General features: G+C 39.5%; 1 protein-coding gene across 2 annotated transcripts; it reads left to right on the plus strand.

Moving 5' to 3' along the window:
- Window positions 1–516: 516 nt before the first annotated feature.
- hip1ra (huntingtin interacting protein 1 related a) lies at window positions 517–15,440 on the plus strand. 2 transcript variants are annotated; one of them, XM_085167577.1, is made up of 34 exons: window positions 517–650; window positions 974–1,037; window positions 2,793–2,935; window positions 3,032–3,088; window positions 3,490–3,570; window positions 4,406–4,482; window positions 4,571–4,632; window positions 5,518–5,658; window positions 5,757–5,814; window positions 6,010–6,085; window positions 6,181–6,321; window positions 6,415–6,537; window positions 6,884–7,067; window positions 7,160–7,248; window positions 7,489–7,605; window positions 7,707–7,808; window positions 8,271–8,465; window positions 9,388–9,498; window positions 9,626–9,820; window positions 9,909–10,056; window positions 10,694–10,780; window positions 10,865–10,972; window positions 11,065–11,201; window positions 11,475–11,585; window positions 11,755–11,813; window positions 11,913–11,943; window positions 12,024–12,086; window positions 12,709–12,809; window positions 12,917–13,022; window positions 13,455–13,578; window positions 14,036–14,097; window positions 14,352–14,625; window positions 14,662–14,951; window positions 15,048–15,440. In XM_085167577.1, exons 1-34 carry the CDS (start codon window positions 570–572, stop codon window positions 15,081–15,083), a joined length of 3,834 nt encoding a protein of 1,277 aa, XP_085023703.1. In that variant the 5' UTR covers window positions 517–569; the 3' UTR covers window positions 15,084–15,440. The 2 variants fall into 2 exon arrangements, with proteins under 2 accessions (XP_085023703.1, XP_085023702.1); XM_085167576.1 differs by having other exon boundaries at window positions 14,352–14,951.
- The last annotated feature ends 1,882 nt before the right edge of the window (window positions 15,441–17,322 follow it).

Genomic DNA, 17,322 nt, shown 5'->3' on the forward strand with positions numbered 1-17,322 from the left:
CTATGTTAGTATTTAAACATATAAAGACACACAAATGTCATTGATTAACAAAGCCAAAGAGTGTATTTTTAAAATCTTATTTGTGGCATTTAAAGGCTGAAACGTGTGGAGTGAGTGAGATGGGAAACCAGTCCTACAGGGCTGATGAGTGGTGTGTCCTTGTACCGTTTTTCCAGTTTCACGGGCTACAGATCAGCCTGGTGACTCAGCCGAAATGTCTGCGTCTTTTAATAACTTTTACGTTTTTTTGTTTGTTTTTTAAATAAAAATATCTGTATATAACCTACATGTGTGGTACTTTATTACCTGACAGTCGCACACTTTTTTTTCCCATTTCCATTGTGTTATTTATGGGTTTGGATGGAAGCTGCGTTTTCGGACAGCTTTTTTTTTAAAGCGTCCTGTGGTAATTTGAAGGAGCTAGCCAAACCAGCAGGATTGTTGTGACGTGCGCGCGCCGCACCTGACTCACCTTTGTGGTTTAACGAGGCGCGAGAGCACGGACAAGGAGCCTGAACCTGTGTGTGGGACCACTTTGGATTTATGTGTCTCTATTTTTCGGTGAAAACATGAGTAAAACGAAGAATAAGAGTGATAATAAGACGGAAAAGGCTTTGGCTGCGGAGAAAGAACAGTTCGGAAAACAACAGGTTAGTCACTTTGTTCCTGTGACGGATAACGTTTTGATGTCTTCCCCCCCCCCATCTCTGTGGTTTTAAACAGTCTTCCTTATTGTTTACACCGTGTGCTTGATGATAACTAGTTTTAACTGTCAAATGGGTACTACCAGACAGTATCGAAATGTCAAATTCTTCACTCCTGACATATTAGTGGAAAATATTGTTAAATATATCACGTGTCAAGGAAATTCACTGGTGTTATTTCTGTCATGTCTTAATCTTGAAGTTCAATCTGATGTGGCTGTGTTAACTAGTTCCTCGTGTCCTGGTTGCTCTTCTTTCATTTCTTTTAGCTCCACAGCATCAGCAAAGCTGTCACCACAGCTGAAACACCACCAAAAGACAAACATGTACGCAGTATCCTTTTAACTTTTAACAGCAGGTTTCCTGCTAACCAGGCTTACTGGATATACAAAACAAATACAATTTCATTTATACATCTTTATTTTCTTTTATAAATGGCTCATGCTGACTGGCTTATTGGGACAATGCTAACATTTGCTAAGGAAATAAAAGTCCCTGTAAGGTATTTGGGTAGGCTTCACAGGTATCAAATTAAAGAAAAGCAACTGAGATTCGGCTTTTGGGGATCCTCAGTGTATGTTCTAAATGTCACGACATTCTGAAGAGCATGTTAAGACATTTAGACATTTGAATGCATGAGTGAAAAGTTGTTGGCAATACCGGAGGGGGGGAAAAATCAGGACCTCTCCTTTTTAAAAAAAAAAAAAAAAAAAAAAAGGATTATTAATTGCAAAAAGCCTTTGATCAACTTTGCTGAATGTCTTTGTAAAGTTGTCAGTTAACATATTTTAAAGTTAACATAACATTTTCTTTAAAAAAAATTATCTGATGGAGTCCCTCGACACCTTTTTTTTAGTTATCAACTTTAGTTATCGCCCACCTCTGGCAAATAACAGCCTGAGAAATGTATCAGTCAATCAGTTTAGATACGTGATTTCTTGAGTTTTCAACTGTCCAACACTCTTCAACTTTTACTATGCATGCAGTAATGTTTGGAATATTTCAGCATGGGGTAAAGTGGTGAACTGACCAGCAGTTGTCCCTAGATCAAAGCCATAGCGTGTGTAAAATATCTTGACTGTATATAAACCATTGCTTTCTCTCTCCCTTTGTCTTAAGCTTATCCACTGTCACCATCTCTTTTTTAAAAAAACAAAACAAAACATAATTGTGATGTTGATCTAATTGAGGAACTGAGGGATTCTACCTCTTCATATGATCCAAGCAGTGTCAGTCTCTCCTTTTATGATGAAACTGCTCAGTTATGGCAATCAATGTTATGCTTGTGTTTATTGTCACTTAGAAAACCTCATGCAGTTGTTGAACTGTATTAAACTCTGTTACAGGGATTTATTAAGCTGTCAGTATAATTCAAACAAAACAAAAAGAGGTGAGAGGACCAAGTGGTCGTCATGGATCCAGGAGAGTTAAGTCCTGATTGTGGTGGTGTTTTTGAACCAATTTCACACAGGCACCACCGGGCATCTACAGTGAGCAAAGGGAGCCCCAGGGCCAGTGGACTCTCAGAAGACCTGTACAGTAGCCAGAGTGACTGAAACTGATAACCACAGAGGGGTGGAAGCACACCACTCTGATGTGCAGGGGGTTTGTTTGAATTACAATTAAGCTTTCATTCTGGAATTACAATTCAGAATGAAGGCTTAATAGAAAAAGTGAATGAAAACGACTAATTCCCCCCAGGATTTTTTCATAACTTTTGAAAGCCCAAATCATAAATTCTATTAAAATGCAATAAATCACCCAGTAAGTGGGGCCTTAATTTACAAAATGAACATATTGTAGTTAGTACAATTTCAAACTAGGGACTGAGTAAATGAATGTATCAGGAAAAACATTTACTGAAGTCATAATTTAAATCTTCTCAGATCAACCAGATCTTCTCAGATTTTTTATTTCAACCAGAGCAGTCACCACCCTGCCAACCAGTTAAAAAGGTTGCCTGTTGAAGGCTTTGCCACCCTGCATTCATTTTTCAGACAGTTTGACAGTCAACTGCGATAGTGTGTCCGTACTTTCTTTGAACTGTTTGTGCATCGGTACTTGGGAGTCTCCTTGACAGCTGTACAGATATCATCATGGGAACTCATAAAGAGGGTGGAGCTACGACCTTCTGGTCATATGTCTTGAACCTACCTCTATCCAGCAACTCCATTGTGAGCTGGAAGTTTTGCTATCTGGTTCACAAAATCCTCAGGGATGGACACAGAAATGTGAGTTCAGTTTTTTGCATTTCCTTCACCTTATACTCTTCCTCTCCCTCGCTCCGGTTGGCGATATGTAATCTCTTGTCTCTGTTTGATGTACAGGTGGTGACGGATTCTTACAGATACTGTCGCAATGTGAAAGATATGGGCACCCTCTGGGTGAGTATCTGCCATATTGAAGCTGCAGCTTATATTTAAACTAGAGAATACAGTTTGGAGGTTTATCTATTAAAAAGCTTTATTTTTTATATTGAGAGTTTGTAAAAAGATCTGCAGTTACATGCATCTTTGTTTCACCTTTACAAGATGTTGATTTCTAAAATATTGTCCCTTTTTTTTGTTTGTTTTTGTTTATTTTTTTTAAATTGGTGGTTTTGTTTGTCCATATTTGGAAACATCAGTATGACTCTCATTAATATTTATTAAAATATTTGTTTTGACTGAGTTGGTTGGTGGGTTAGTAAGGTGATTCAGTTTAAATATGACTGTTTTCTAAGCAACCAACTCTTTTTTTTTTTTTTTTTGTTCTGTTTTGTTCCGTTTTTTTCTTTCCTGTGCAGGGAAACCTGCATGATCGATATGGGCACATTGTCGCCTTGTCTTCCAAATACCTGTGCCACAAAATGGAATTTCATAAAAAGGTAATATTACTCATAATTTTAGTGTTACGTTGGAACAAAGGTACATTTTTACAGCATAATCCGTGTTTTGCTGCTTTCTTGTTTCATCAAGAACTAGACACAAAATGCTCTGTATTGCTGTTCCTACCCACATGCAGACTTACACAATCTCCTGTGTACTGTCTCCGTAGGGGACAGTCCGCTGGACACCATACATCAAACAGCATCAGATCTCAATACAAACTCCACACACTCATTGTTTTATGAAAATCAGGGTATTAGAACGCCCCCTCATGTGTACAGATAGTACAATACAGTCAATATTGACAGTACTTAAACTGTATTTACTACTGTACTTAAATTGAACTACTCATATACCTTACCATATACGGACCATACCATATACCTTTAACATTTCAAAAAAGATAAAAAGTGGCTAATCCAAATGGCAGTCAGTTAAGCATGAAAAAAGGAGGAAAAACACAAGCATGTACTGTATCAGTCAAAAGTTTGGACACACTTTGCCTTCACTGCTTCTATTAGCCTTAGTTAAAGGCCTCAGATCCTAACCAAACAGAGCTTTCTTTGTGTGCCCATCATAATCCTGGAAACACTTCCAAAAGAAGTGTATTAACAGTTTTACACTCTCATAAATAAAGGTTAAACATTTCTGGCAATTAAAGACAATTGTACATAATTTTTAGAAAACCTTTAATTAGTACAATACAGGCTTTCTTTTCTGTAGGCAGCTAACATCCATGTGCTAAAGGAAAGGGTTCCTTAATCGGTTGTTTTATTTAAGTAGCAGACCATAATATGACTTTTTTTTTCTTTTTCTTTTTTCTTTTTTTTACAGCACAAGGTTATCCCAGGTAACCTGGAGGCCAGTGATGAGACTTTGGAGAAGGAAGCAGGAAGTGACATGAACAAAGTGTAAGTCGTCCACTTTTTTTTTTTTTAAGCACAGGTAATGTGTTTCAGTTCTGCTTGAATATTTCTTGTTAAATGTTTTATATTGTAGGCTGGATATGACGCAGGAGCTGTTGGATTACCTGGATGCTGGACTCAAGATGGCTGACACAGGTTAGTCCGTTAGGAGGGTCATTATAAATATGCTATGATGACCCTATAATTTATATGATACAATACTAGTAACTAGTTTAGAATAAGTTGCTACTTAAACCGGGAATATTTTGATCAGTCTCTCAATACTTTCTGACATTATTTTCATTTCATTTATTTATTTATAAAGCACATTTAATAACAACAGAGGGTTGACCAAAGTGCTGTACAAAGTAATAATTAAGCATTGACATTAACATCAACAACGGGTAAGAAAATTAAAAGGAAATTACGATTAAAAAGAATTGGTAACTCTCATGCAGTATCGAAAGCCAAAGTGAAAAAATATGTTTTAAGATGGGATTTAAAAGAGGGACAGTTGGGGCCTTTCTAATGAGGAGAGGTAGATCGTTCCACATTTTCGGCGCCACAACCGCAAACGCCTGATCCCCTCTATGAACCATCCTAGACTTATGTAAGATAAGGAGTATATGATCACTTGATCGAAGGGCTCTAGAGGGCGTATAAAGCTGCAAAAGGTCAGACAAATAGTCTGGTGCCTGGCCATTTAGCGCTTTATAAGTCAAAAGCAAGATTTTAAATTTAATTCTAAAACTCGCTGGAAGCCAATGAAGGGAAGCAAGCACTGGAGTAATATGTTGGTGTCTCTTCACACGAGTCAAAAGGAGGGCTGCAGCATTTTGTACAAGTTGTACTGCAAATGTTGTACATTACTGTAGTGTGTCGTGTTTTCTGCACCACGCCTACTGAAGATTCCTTGAAATAATACGCCGTAGTTTACCTAAAAAATAAATGGTTTGAACCAACACATTAGTGTTCATTCTGTTCTTCACCAAGTTAAAAACCCCTAATCAAATTCCCTAATTTGGCTTTAATGCCAAATAGTATTTCGCCAGGTGGAGGCTAACCAGGCCAAATCTACAACTCCAGCTGGGCAGTGCAGACTGATGCCACTCATACCTCTCATACAGGACTGCAGCTTTCTCTATCACTTCTGTGTGCGATTGTTGTTTAAGCTTCACAGCCGTGAGTGAAAAACAAATATTTATTAATTAAAATAAATCATGAGATGGTCAGCATTATTTAAAAAATGCCTTAAATCAATCATATCCTTTTCATCACAGGCTTTTCTCCAGATGTTCTTCTTGGACACAGAGACCGGTTCCGTGATCTGTTTATGAGGTGAATTATTTATTAAAGAAACTCACTAATCTATTTAACAGGAACAAAGTAAAATACATTTGCTGTTTAAGTGGTAGCTAAAACCTAATTTCCATTACAATGAAAAACATGTAAATAAAAATCTGAAAACGACAAAGAACAACAGTGACCTCAAAGGAAGAGGTCTGACACTGACTGTTATTTTTTTTTCTGTAGCCTCACACAGTTCTTTGACAAAGCCAGAGAAATGGAGTTCTTTAAAACTTTCATCCAGATCCCAGATCTCCCAGATGTAAGTGCCACAGATTTCTTTTTTTAACATTTACGTGCTTTGCTCCTTCTATTTTTGTGCCTTTTGTGTATGTTAATTGTATCATTACCCCTCAGGCTCCTCCAAACTTCCTCCGAGCCGCTGCCTTGGCTGAGTACAAAAAACCAGTAGTAGTGACGCCAAACGAGGAGCATCATGAGGAGGAGGAGGATGTGGAGCCACAACCAGAGTTTAGAGAAGCTTCTCAAATGCCACAGGTATGGTACATAGTTGTCAGAGTATATGGTACTTTGAAATTCCACCAGCTTTGTGTGGTGTCAGTGCTGATATGTAGCTTTTTATCAAACCAGTACTATCTGCTCAACCAAATGAGAACACCTGATTCTTCAGTGGAGCACAGAGAAATGGAAAATGACAATCTGAAGAGAGAGCTAGATGTACTGAAACCAGAATTACAGATCTTCAAGAATGAGGTAAATGGGACAAGATGACAGTGTTGGAGTGGCTGGTCACATAAAAATCTGAAAACCCTTCCTCTATGCAGTCAGCCATGGTCCTTCCATATGATGGCTAAGAGGATGCTAACTGTAGCATCCTCTGCTTTGTGATTGGTGATATTGGTACATTGTAATCATTGTGGATTCATTAGGACTTGTATATTGAAAGTTATATTGAAACATTACCAAGTTTATGTTCAAATGTCTCATTTACAGTTTGTAATTGTAAAATGTGTTTGTTTCTGTGTTGTTCACAAATTAACCAAAACAGCAAGACAAGAAGTCCTTGTCAATAATTGTAAGTTTCTTCTTCCTTCCCCAGGCTCAGAGGTGTGTAACAGAGTTAAAGGGTCAATTGAACCGACTGGAGGCTGAGGTCGAGGAGCAGCGCACCCACAAGCAGATGGCAATGGTTGAAAACGAACACCTGCGCATGGAAGTGGAGGCTTTACGAAGCACTAATGTGGCTAACATCGGGGCACAGATTGGATTCAAGGAGGCAGATGGTGAGAGTTCAGATGTGAGCATGCAGCTGAATTAGCAATACAAAAAGAGCTAAAACTGAGTAAAAAGGTGCATCTTCTTCCTAACTACACAGGCAGAGCTCAAGCAGCAGAGCTTCGTTTCACTCAACTTAAAGAGAGACATGCAGAGCTGGTTAGCAGCCATGCTGACCTAATGAAGAAGGTAAATTGCAGTTTCTTTTATGTTTATTTTTAACTTCCTTAGCCGTCGCCTTTTAAAAATTTAAATTAGAACGTTGAACCACATTGTTCAACTCAATTAATGATAGAGATGGTGATATGTGAATTTTGTTACCTTCTTACAGACCCCAACCTGCTGTTTTCCTGTGTTTCTCATTTTTGTAGCAAGCTGAGGTACCTTTACCTTCTTAGTTATTATGGAATGTATTTTAATCTTGTGCAGAATACAGAAACGGTGAAGATTATGTCAAGCACCAAACAAGAGCATGATGATTTGCAGAGGGCTAAATATCAGCTAGAAACTGAACTGGAAAATCTAAGACGGGAGAAAAGCAATGTGGTAAGACCTGCATCAGACATAGTTTTGTGTTGATGAACAAAAGCTGTTGTCACTATTGATCTTTTCTTTCTTTCTTTTTCTTTTTTTTCCATCCTGATCAGATGAATCGGCAGCAGATGGAGGTGGACCGCCTGAACCAAGAACTGCTGGAGCAAAGAGCAGAGCTTGCCACCTTGCGCAATACTCTGGAGAGTAAAGAGAAGGTAAGACTGTAATATGACCACAGATTTCATGGCAGAACACATCTATTTTTAGACTTTTGGGAAACCCTTTTTGTTTTTTCAGCTGCTCCTTTCAGGGGTTGCCAGAGCTGGCCATCTGCCTCCATCTCAACCTGTTCCAAGCATCCTTCTCTGACACACCAACCCTCTGCATGTCCTCCTTCACTACATCCACGAATCCTTCGCAGTGGTCCTTCCTCTTTTCCTCCTGCCTGGCAGCTCTAAATTTAACAACCTTTCTCCAATATAGCTTCTAGCCGTCCTTTGCATATATCTTCGCATATATCCCATCCTCACATACTTCTCAGACTCACCCTATAGTACCTGGGATAGGCTCTAGAGTGTTGAAAGCATCTTGGTGCCTGATAACCAATGCCAACAACACATTGGGCATTGAGTTCTCATATGAGTATGAGTTCTCAAGATGTCTTTGTGTTTCTTTAGGAGGGATCTCAGGTGAGCAGCAGTTTGACAGCTCTGCAGGCTGAGCGGGAAGTGCTGCTACGCTCTGCAAGAGAAAAAGATGCAGAGCTTACCACTCTGAGACAACAGGCACAACTACAGCAGAGCTCCCTGGACTTAGAGAGAGACAGGACCAACCGAGAGCTGGAGGATCTGAGAGCTCAGCTACAGCAGCAGGTCTGAAACACGCATCACTACAAGGTCCAGAGTGAAATACAACATTGTCTTTCACAGGGCTAATGATATTAATATATCAATAATGTATTAGATCAGGAATAGACTGCCAACCTATACAGGGTTTATCCCTCCTCTTGCCCTGTGACAGCTATGTTAGGTACCCAACCACAGCACTGAATTGAATAAGTAGCAGAGGATAAATGGAAAGATTTCATCTTCAGGCATTGCAAAAAATGTCCAAACTTTGGTATTTTGATATCTGTAACGCTTTGCTTATGTGTTTTCTCTGTATTATTGTAGGGTCTTTACATTACAGTTCAAAGCACTATGCAACTTTTATTGTGATTTGGCGATATATAAATACAATAAAATTGAATTGGCTCAGTAGCTTTGTTTAGGACATGTTCAAATATCAATTCAGTTTTAACCTCTTTATGTTAAACTACATTATAAAATCATACTTACTCTTTAGAGCTATAAATATCCAGGTATCAAGCCATGTTAGTGATCTTTAAATGAACTTTCCAAACTGGTTGAGTGCTCCATTAACTTGGCATGACAGTCCTGTAACACTGTCAGACTTTTAAAGCTAAGATTAAAAGCCTCAGAACCAGATTTCTATTCCACATATTGTCTCTCTCTTAAAGCCTCTGTACAACATCTGTAACACTGCGTGTAAAAGGACTGCCTGACCTTTGTCATGATATTGGTTGTTCAGCCTTGAACCACTTAGGCCCATCTTTCTTTTTACTTCCTTATCAAACACAGCTCTGTCTTGTGTTTACTTTTACTTTATTTACCTGATTGATGATTGTGTTTTTCTTTGCTGTACTGGAAGCATTTATAATTGCCACAAAAGTGCCCCTAAACTTGTTGTCAAATAATTCTGTCTGCTTTTGTGTGTCTTCTGTGTTTCCTGTAGCTTACCATAAATGCAGCACAGAAGTTGGAAATTGACAGGCTCAAGCGAGATTTGGAATCCACACGAGCAGAACTGACACAAGCAAACAACATCCTGCAAAGCAAAGAAATGGTCAGAACATTTAGATCAAAACTTGTGGATGCTGTAAACGTATTTTCTAGCATCTACAAGCCTTGAAGATTATTATAAGATAAGACTTATTTGTAAATGAAAAACCTTTTTAAAATCTGTTTCTCAGAGTGGTACCCAGCTAAACAACACACTGGCAGGGCTGCAGGTGGAAAAGGAGGGGTTGCTGCGTATGATGCGGGAACAGGAGGCTGAGCTGAAAACCCTCAGACAACAAACTCATCTTCAACAGTCCTCCCTAGAGCAGGAGAGGCAGAGGAGCAGCATGGAACTAGGAGGCTTACATGCCCAGTTACAGCAACAGGTCCAGTTTTCTGTTTGTCACTCTATTTTAAGACTTTATAACTGACTAATTATTAACTTCGTGTGTATGTGTGTGTGTGATAAATCAGGCTTCTCGTGAAAGTCAGCTAGCCCAGAAGCTGCAGGAGGAGCAGTTTTGTCTGCTACAGTGTGCAGTGGTGGAAGCTGAGGGCATCATACTGGACGCTGTGGCCAAACTGGATGACCCTATACATGTCCGCTGCATCAGCTCTCCTGGTAAAATCACTATTATTTTCCCTCCTCAAAGAAAATCCCTTTAAACAGAGTTTTTAAAAAATATTTTAAGGACAGAAGCTTTTATTTATTTGCATTCAGTTGCCCATGTGTTTGAAAAGTGTACAGTACTTTATGTAACCAAAGAAAAGCCATAGAATAGGCATTTTAATACAAAAACAAAACAAAAAACTGAATAAAATCAGCAAACCTCTTTTCTAAGACGTTAATAAATATTGACATTGGTTCATCTGTTTGAGGAAACACACAAAGAAAGTAAACACATGGCTGATGCCTTTTAAATTTCAGAGATGACTGAAGTTCTTCATATAACTCATAGCATTCAATAGCAACAGCAATCTTCAACACAGATTTTAATGGAGGCAAAAGCAGATGTGCACATTATGATATGGAAAGACATGGCAAAAAACAACTCTCCACTGAAAATAAAGATTCAGTCTACACACACATTTAAGGATTCATCATTATGGAAAACTATAAGTTGTTACTTCAGCACTGCTGCACAAAACTTTATACAATAAATTAACATGGTAACCAAAAATCTTTAATCCTCAGACCTTAACTTGCCATTTTGCTTTTCCATACTGTTTGTTTTTGATCAGTTCTTTGTGTTTGACAGATTATTTGGTGAACCGAGCAGAAATCACCCTGAATTCTATTGACAAAATGCAGCAGAGCCACTTGACCTATCTGGGAAACAGTAATGGTATGTTGGGAATTGTGGGTGTGTTCAGTTCAAGTCAGGTACATCAACTGATTAGTTTCTTTAATCCTTCCCTGTTCTGTCTAGATGCCAGTGGTTTGCTAAGAGCAGTGACACAGTTTTCCCACCTTGCTGGTGACACAATTGTTAACGGATCGGCAACATCTCACTCAGCCCCTGTCGACCAGGCGAACTGTAAGAAACGTACATAGTTGTTGTAACTGTCGTAACACTTGCTAAATATTTTCTACACAGAAAGTTGAATGCTGTGTGTTGGACTCATACAGATCTGACTGACAGCTGTCGGGACTGTGCCAATCACTGCCTTCAGTTCTTGAAGGATTTGAAGATTCAGGCGAGTTTACAGCGAGCAGACCCGTCTGCAATACGCTATACTGTTCAACGCATCCTCGCTGTAGGACAGGTGGGACTGAATTTATATTTAACCAATTAACAAGACAGTATTGTGTGTATGTATGAGTGTGAGAGAGAGAAATTGTCGAGTGTGTATGTGTAAAATTGAAAATGAGGGTGGGTGAGCAGTGAACCGCTCCCTCCATGACCATGTTTCCATGTTATTGAGATAATGGCAAGAAAAGTGCCAACTTTTTTGCAGGTTTCCAAAGATCCTGAACTTGACCTCTCAATACTCGCTACTGAGACTCATGTTTGCTGTAACTGTGTGACTCTTGTTTAGGATTTGCGTCCGAAAGGGCATGATGTGCTAAAAGAAGAACTAGGAAGCATGGTGGACAAAGAGATGCTCGCCACATCTACTGCCATTGAAGAGGCTGTCTTGCGAATGGATGTAAGGACAACCATCAGATAATTTATAAAATATATATAAGACGATCTTTTTGATATATCAAAAATAAGCATTCTCTACTATGACCTGTCTACGCAAAGCTACTATTCTCTGAATTATATTTCTATCATTTATCTCACATAGACATCTGTTCTTTTTTTTTTTTTCATAGGAAATACTGAGTCAGGCAAAGAAAGACAATACTGGTGTCAAACTGGAGGTCAATCAGAAGTAAGAAAAATCTTAAAGAATCATCATAAAATTATTTATTTCTGTGGTGGTTATTTTCCTCCTCTCTTACTTACAATATGTGTGTTTGCTTCATCACAGTATCCTGGGATCCTGCTCAGACCTGATGAAGGTAAGAAAGTGGGCAATATTCAAATAATTTTGTGAATTCTTGTTTCCTGTATTTACTGTGGTGCCCTCTCTTCTCTCCAGGCTGTTCACATGCTGGTGACTGCTGCTACTGACCTACAGAAAGACATTGTGGAAGGAGGAAGGGTAAGTTGATGTCACTCTAAAGATGAAATTGCAGGACAAGCTCAGATATTCTGTCTTTTTATTCATCAAACACGATGCAGAATGGAAAAAATGTGGGAAAAATCATGATTATCAAGAACCTTATTCTTCTTCACATTAACATGTAAAAGTGTGTGTGTGAGAGAGAGGGACTTACAGAGGGGCTTAGTGACATGTATGAAGGTGTGTGTGTGTGTGTGTGTGTGTGTGTGTGTGTGTGTGTGTGTGTGTGTGTCAGTCCAGTCACTGAGTGTTCAACAGTCTGATGGCTTGGGGGAAGAAACTGTTTCGCAGTCTGGCAGTGAGGCCCTGAATGTTCTGGTACCACTTGCCAAAAGGCAACAGAGTGTGTGTGTGAGGGGTGCGTGTGGTCTTCCACAATGCTGAGTGGGTGCAAATAGTGTCTGTGATGGAGGGAAGAGAGGCTCCAATTATCTTCAGTGTGATACCATTGGAACAAATCTTTGAACAACTAACAGTCTTACCTATAAATTTCAATATATCCAGTGTTTTAGCATTTTGCTAAATTTTGGCAATGAGCAAGAAGCAGAATCTGCAGTTGGTGTTTTATCGAGTGACCCATTTGTTCCATTTGTGCTGTCAGGGTGCAGCAACTGTTACTGAATTCTATGCCAAAAACTCTCGCTGGACCGAAGGACTCATCTCTGCTTCCAAAGCTGTGGGCTGGGGGGCCACACAGCTGCTGTAAGTTCAGAAATTTATCAAAACCCACTTACTGATTGATATTCTGAACAATACAATTTGTAAATAATAAAAAAAACTGTAAATGGATGGTTTACTTTCATGTTTAGGGACTCAGCTGACCGGGTTGTGGGTGAAAAAGGCACATATGAGGAGCTCATCGCCTGTTCACATGAGATTGCTGCAAGCACTGCTCAGCTAGTTGCTGCTTCCAAGGTACAAACTCATGTCAAACATATTCGTGTTGGTTTGTTAGGTATCAACATACAAAGTCATGTTCAGGCTCTCGAATCTTGAAGAAATGTGGAATAAAAAAAAGTACCAGCACTCCTCTGTTAAATTAACAATACTGTGAAAACGTATTTGCCCTCTGCCTGATTTCTTGTGTTTTTTGCATATTTTCACAATTACATGTTTCAGTTTATCAAACAAATGTTAATATTGGGTAAAGATAAACCAAGTAAATACAAAATCCAGTCTTAAATAATGATTTTATTTATTAAGGGGTAAAAAACTACCAAAATCTAGCTGGAAAAAGTCATTTAAGCCTAATGTGTGTGAAGGTCATCCAGGAGGAGTATATGCTGCAGAACATAGTGAAAAACTGTCATTATGGAAAACAAACTTAAGTACTGCTACTCATTCCAGGTAAAAGCTGACCGCAACAACAAGAAGCTGAATACGCTGCAGCAGGCCTCAAGGCATGTAAATGACATGGCTGCTGTGGTCGTCACCTCCACCAAACATGGGCAGCAGCAGATCTCTGACCACGGTGAGAGGAGAAGCTCATATTGCAAGCAAATAGTTGATGCTTCACAATTTTAGTAACCCTTTATAATAACAGCATAGTTTTGGCTAAAAATGGCAGCATGCATGTAAGCAAACAATAAATCTATACAACTTGGTGAGTGTAAGTTTAACAATTACTTTAGCCCTTTTTTTGGCCTCTTATTTCTGACACTTTCTGCTGCTTAATACTTAACTGTGTTAAGCCAACCTGTCTACCACTGAGCATAGCTGAGCTAGCCTACAGCTTTAAGGCTTGTGAGGGTTCTTTTGTTCATCTATCTCATTAGTCAGTTTGATCAGCAGCAGTTGAGCATAAAATCAACCAGACTAATCAAAATGTTTAAATGCTTAAAGTAACCATGAAATTGGCTGATTATTCTGTGATTCACCTCTTGCATGATGCAGCGTTGACACTCCAACTGATATTGTTGCCTTTACAGGCTTGATGGACTTCTCCGGCATGTCTCTGATCAAGCTTAAAAAAGAAGAAATGGAAGCTCAGGTCAGACTAACATGTCTCTGAATGGATTGTTTAATTGTTTGTCCTTGTGTGCAACTTGCTTGTTGTTCTGGATCATATATAAGACAAGTTGAGCCACCTTTTAAAGAAACAGTATTGTGACTATGTGAAATCAATGTAGTTAAAAACATGCAATGACAGTTTTGGATCTTAGACTGGATCTTAACTGACTGGGTCATTGGGTTTTTAGACGTCTGGGAGCCATTGCCAGATCTTGTGCTCTTTTAATCTTTCAGGTTAAGGTGCTGCAGCTGGAGAGCCAGCTGGAACAGGAGCGAGTACGCTTGGGGGAACTGAGGAGGAGGCACTACAAGCTTGGTGTGTCAGGGGATGAAGGGGATGGAGTTGATAGCTTCCCACCACCGCCACCACCTACTCTGCTTGACTCCACTGCAGTGCCCCAGTCCTTTGCACAGACACAACCTTATTCAAACACTCCAGGTTTTTCACAGTCAAATCCATTTGCACCGAATCAAACACAGTCCTCCTCTCTGCCACAGTCTTACACACCTTCTCAAACCTACACACCTTCTCAAACCTACACACCTTCTCAAACCTACACACCTTCTCAAACCTACACACCTTCTCAAACCTACACACCTTACCAACCCTATATCCCACCTCAGCCTTTCACACCATCTCAGCCCTACACTCCAAACCAAAGTAACTTAAATCCTCATTCTTATTCATTGTCACAACCCTCACAACCCACATCCAGTCCTGCTCAGCCTAAACACACCCAGGCTGCCTCACATAACAGCACAGAGCAACACACCAAACTAAGCCTAAAAAAACCAAATATCTTTACCAAATCTGGGAACTTGCTGAAGAATGCGGTGAGTGCTTCTCTTGCTAGTTTTATAATCATCTTATCCCAAGGATATTTGGAGAAGGTGGTGTTTACATGAGTCCTGTTTTTCTTCTATTGGCAGTTCAAACGGGGTGAACATGGAACAGGAGAATCTTGAAGCTGACTGAAGAAGAATCTGACTTAAAGATTTAAGCTAATCACTCACTAGAGGAAAAAAAATATGCTTTCATATTTTGGAAACACTGACTTTTACCTCTACATGTATCACTTGTTAAGGCTCCTGAAAATGTTGTGTTAGAGGAATTTCAAATCAACATTTCTTTGTGCTTTAAATTTGGAAATTAAATGGTAATATTTGAATTATAACACTGATGGCTATATTAAAGATGAGATAATTGTCTGAAATAAAGTTGTATTGTTCAGTTTTCTTTAGGTTTTCTATTCACAATATTTTAATCATTTTGTGATTGGATCACATTAACGACAACAGCACTGGATGAGTGTCAGACATTAACAACCTTCAAAAATGTTTGGTGGCAAAACAGCTTCCACCACGAAGGCTCCGTTATCCAGGCATATCCTACCAGGAGGAGTATATGCTGCAGAACTTATAAGGCTGGTATCAGATGCATTCCCTAACACTGGTGAGCCAGCAATGTAACTCCTTGTTGCTGGTCTTTATCTACAGCTTCAAGCTTTGGAAGTTGTATTGAAAGTGGGAATGTGCACAGGAAGCTTTAACACTTATTCCCTCACCTCCAACTACATCTTATGCGTGTACTCCTACCACAGAAATTAAACATTCTCAGCTATGGTGTCTATCAAACATGACCAGTCTCAATCATATTCATCTGTTGGACCAATTTATGCTATAAAGCAGAAAGTCACCTAGTCACCTAAATCCCTCCTACCAAGGAAAAGAGTGGTAGCAGATGCTGAGGGCCAAGTGTCTGCTGCCACTGATACTAAGGCGCACCAACAGGTGCTGCCACCTGCTTATGAACTCCCAAATGCTATGTGAATGCTGTTGTTGAGAACACTGCCAAAATCTGTTTAGAGTCAGACATATTAACTTACTCAAGGTCAACAGTAATAAAACGGCTCTTGGTTGCAGCTCCCATGGTCCTAATCTGGAAGACTATTCATTGATGTAGACGGTTGCACCATCTGGCTATGCCCAGAAATTTGCCACCTGGGTATCGTTCTGGACTCAACACTTTCTGTCTAGATGCATATCAAATGTGTCGCCAAAGCAGTATGTTCCCACCCAATGAACATCCTTTGACTTTAGCCACCCTCCCACACTCTGTAAAAGAGACCCTTATCTCGTTTTTGCTGGCCTTGGATGTTGAGGTGCTCCAGGATGTGGTTGCAGTAGGCCCACTTATTCCCACTGCGTGGCAGGGTAGTATGGGGAATTGAGGTACCTACTGAGTCAGTTGGAGCCTACTCTCCTTTCTCGCCTTCTCAATTTTTACATCCCAGCACCCACCCTCTGTTCATACACACATCAACATGGATGGATGTGCATTGTTGTGTTTGCATGTCTGGTTTGTGTGGCCAGTATATGTCTATATATCTGGGGTTGCTGTGCCTCAACTTCAGCACAACATAGTCATAGAGGATGAAGGGTTGCCCCTCCTACTGCTCCCACTGGCCGTTGCTGCCTCATTGGGGATGTGAGTACTTGGTGTTTCAGGGGCTTATGGCCACATGATCTGGTGTAGTTGTCGACCCACTTCCTTGGGAGTTGTGATCCAGGGTGGCTAGGCCTCTTCTGTGCAAGGAAGGGGATTCATTATTATTATAGCTTCTCACCCTCATTATCACACTCACACAAGAGTGTTTCTCTTGTTAAGGTGCTGTTTGTCTTTTGACTGTGCTTTCTTTATTACATTTAAGATATCTGAAAGCCTGATCATCAGTAGTCCTACAAACTCATTACTTATGATCCTCTGGTGCCTCTTAAAAAACAAAACTAAAGAAAGATGTTTGACTTCCTGAAAGTGGCATTCCTCTGTTCTTAAAGAATGTGATTTTTAACAGTCACGTGGCTTAAAACTTCCATTTTTGATTAACCTTGGACTTCCCATGATTCACCGAGCTCATCTTCACCATGCATTAATGCATGTTATTCATTTTTAATTTTTCTGTCTTCCATATGCTTCAGCTTTATCCTTTCTTTGTTAGTCACAGTTTTTGCTATTGGGCTTAAAAAAATTTACATAAACACATAATGGTCATTTTTCACTTCTGAGGATCTTAGCATTTAGGTTAGCCAGCTAGTGCTAACCTGCTCTTATATTTCTCAAAAATCCACAGTTTGAACTCTCCCCACATTTCAACCCTCATTTCTCAACATAGTTGTCATGGTCTGTACAGGGTCTGATGTTTTT

Source organism: Neolamprologus multifasciatus, chromosome 7 (genome assembly GCF_963576455.1).
Source record: "Neolamprologus multifasciatus chromosome 7, fNeoMul1.2, whole genome shotgun sequence".
Taxonomy (NCBI): domain Eukaryota; kingdom Metazoa; phylum Chordata; class Actinopteri; order Cichliformes; family Cichlidae; genus Neolamprologus; species Neolamprologus multifasciatus.

Bases quoted from the DNA above. Each gene is read 5' to 3' on its own strand.
- hip1ra (XM_085167576.1), top strand. From the start codon at position 570: ATGAGTAAAACGAAGAATAAGAGTGATAATAAGACGGAAAAGGCTTTG. The intron at 7,606-7,706 runs GTAAGACCTGCA...CATCCTGATCAG, and splicing joins GACGGGAGAAAAGCAATGTG to ATGAATCGGCAGCAGATGGA. The intron at 14,098-14,351 runs GTCAGACTAACA...TTAATCTTTCAG, and splicing joins AAGAAGAAATGGAAGCTCAG to GTTAAGGTGCTGCAGCTGGA.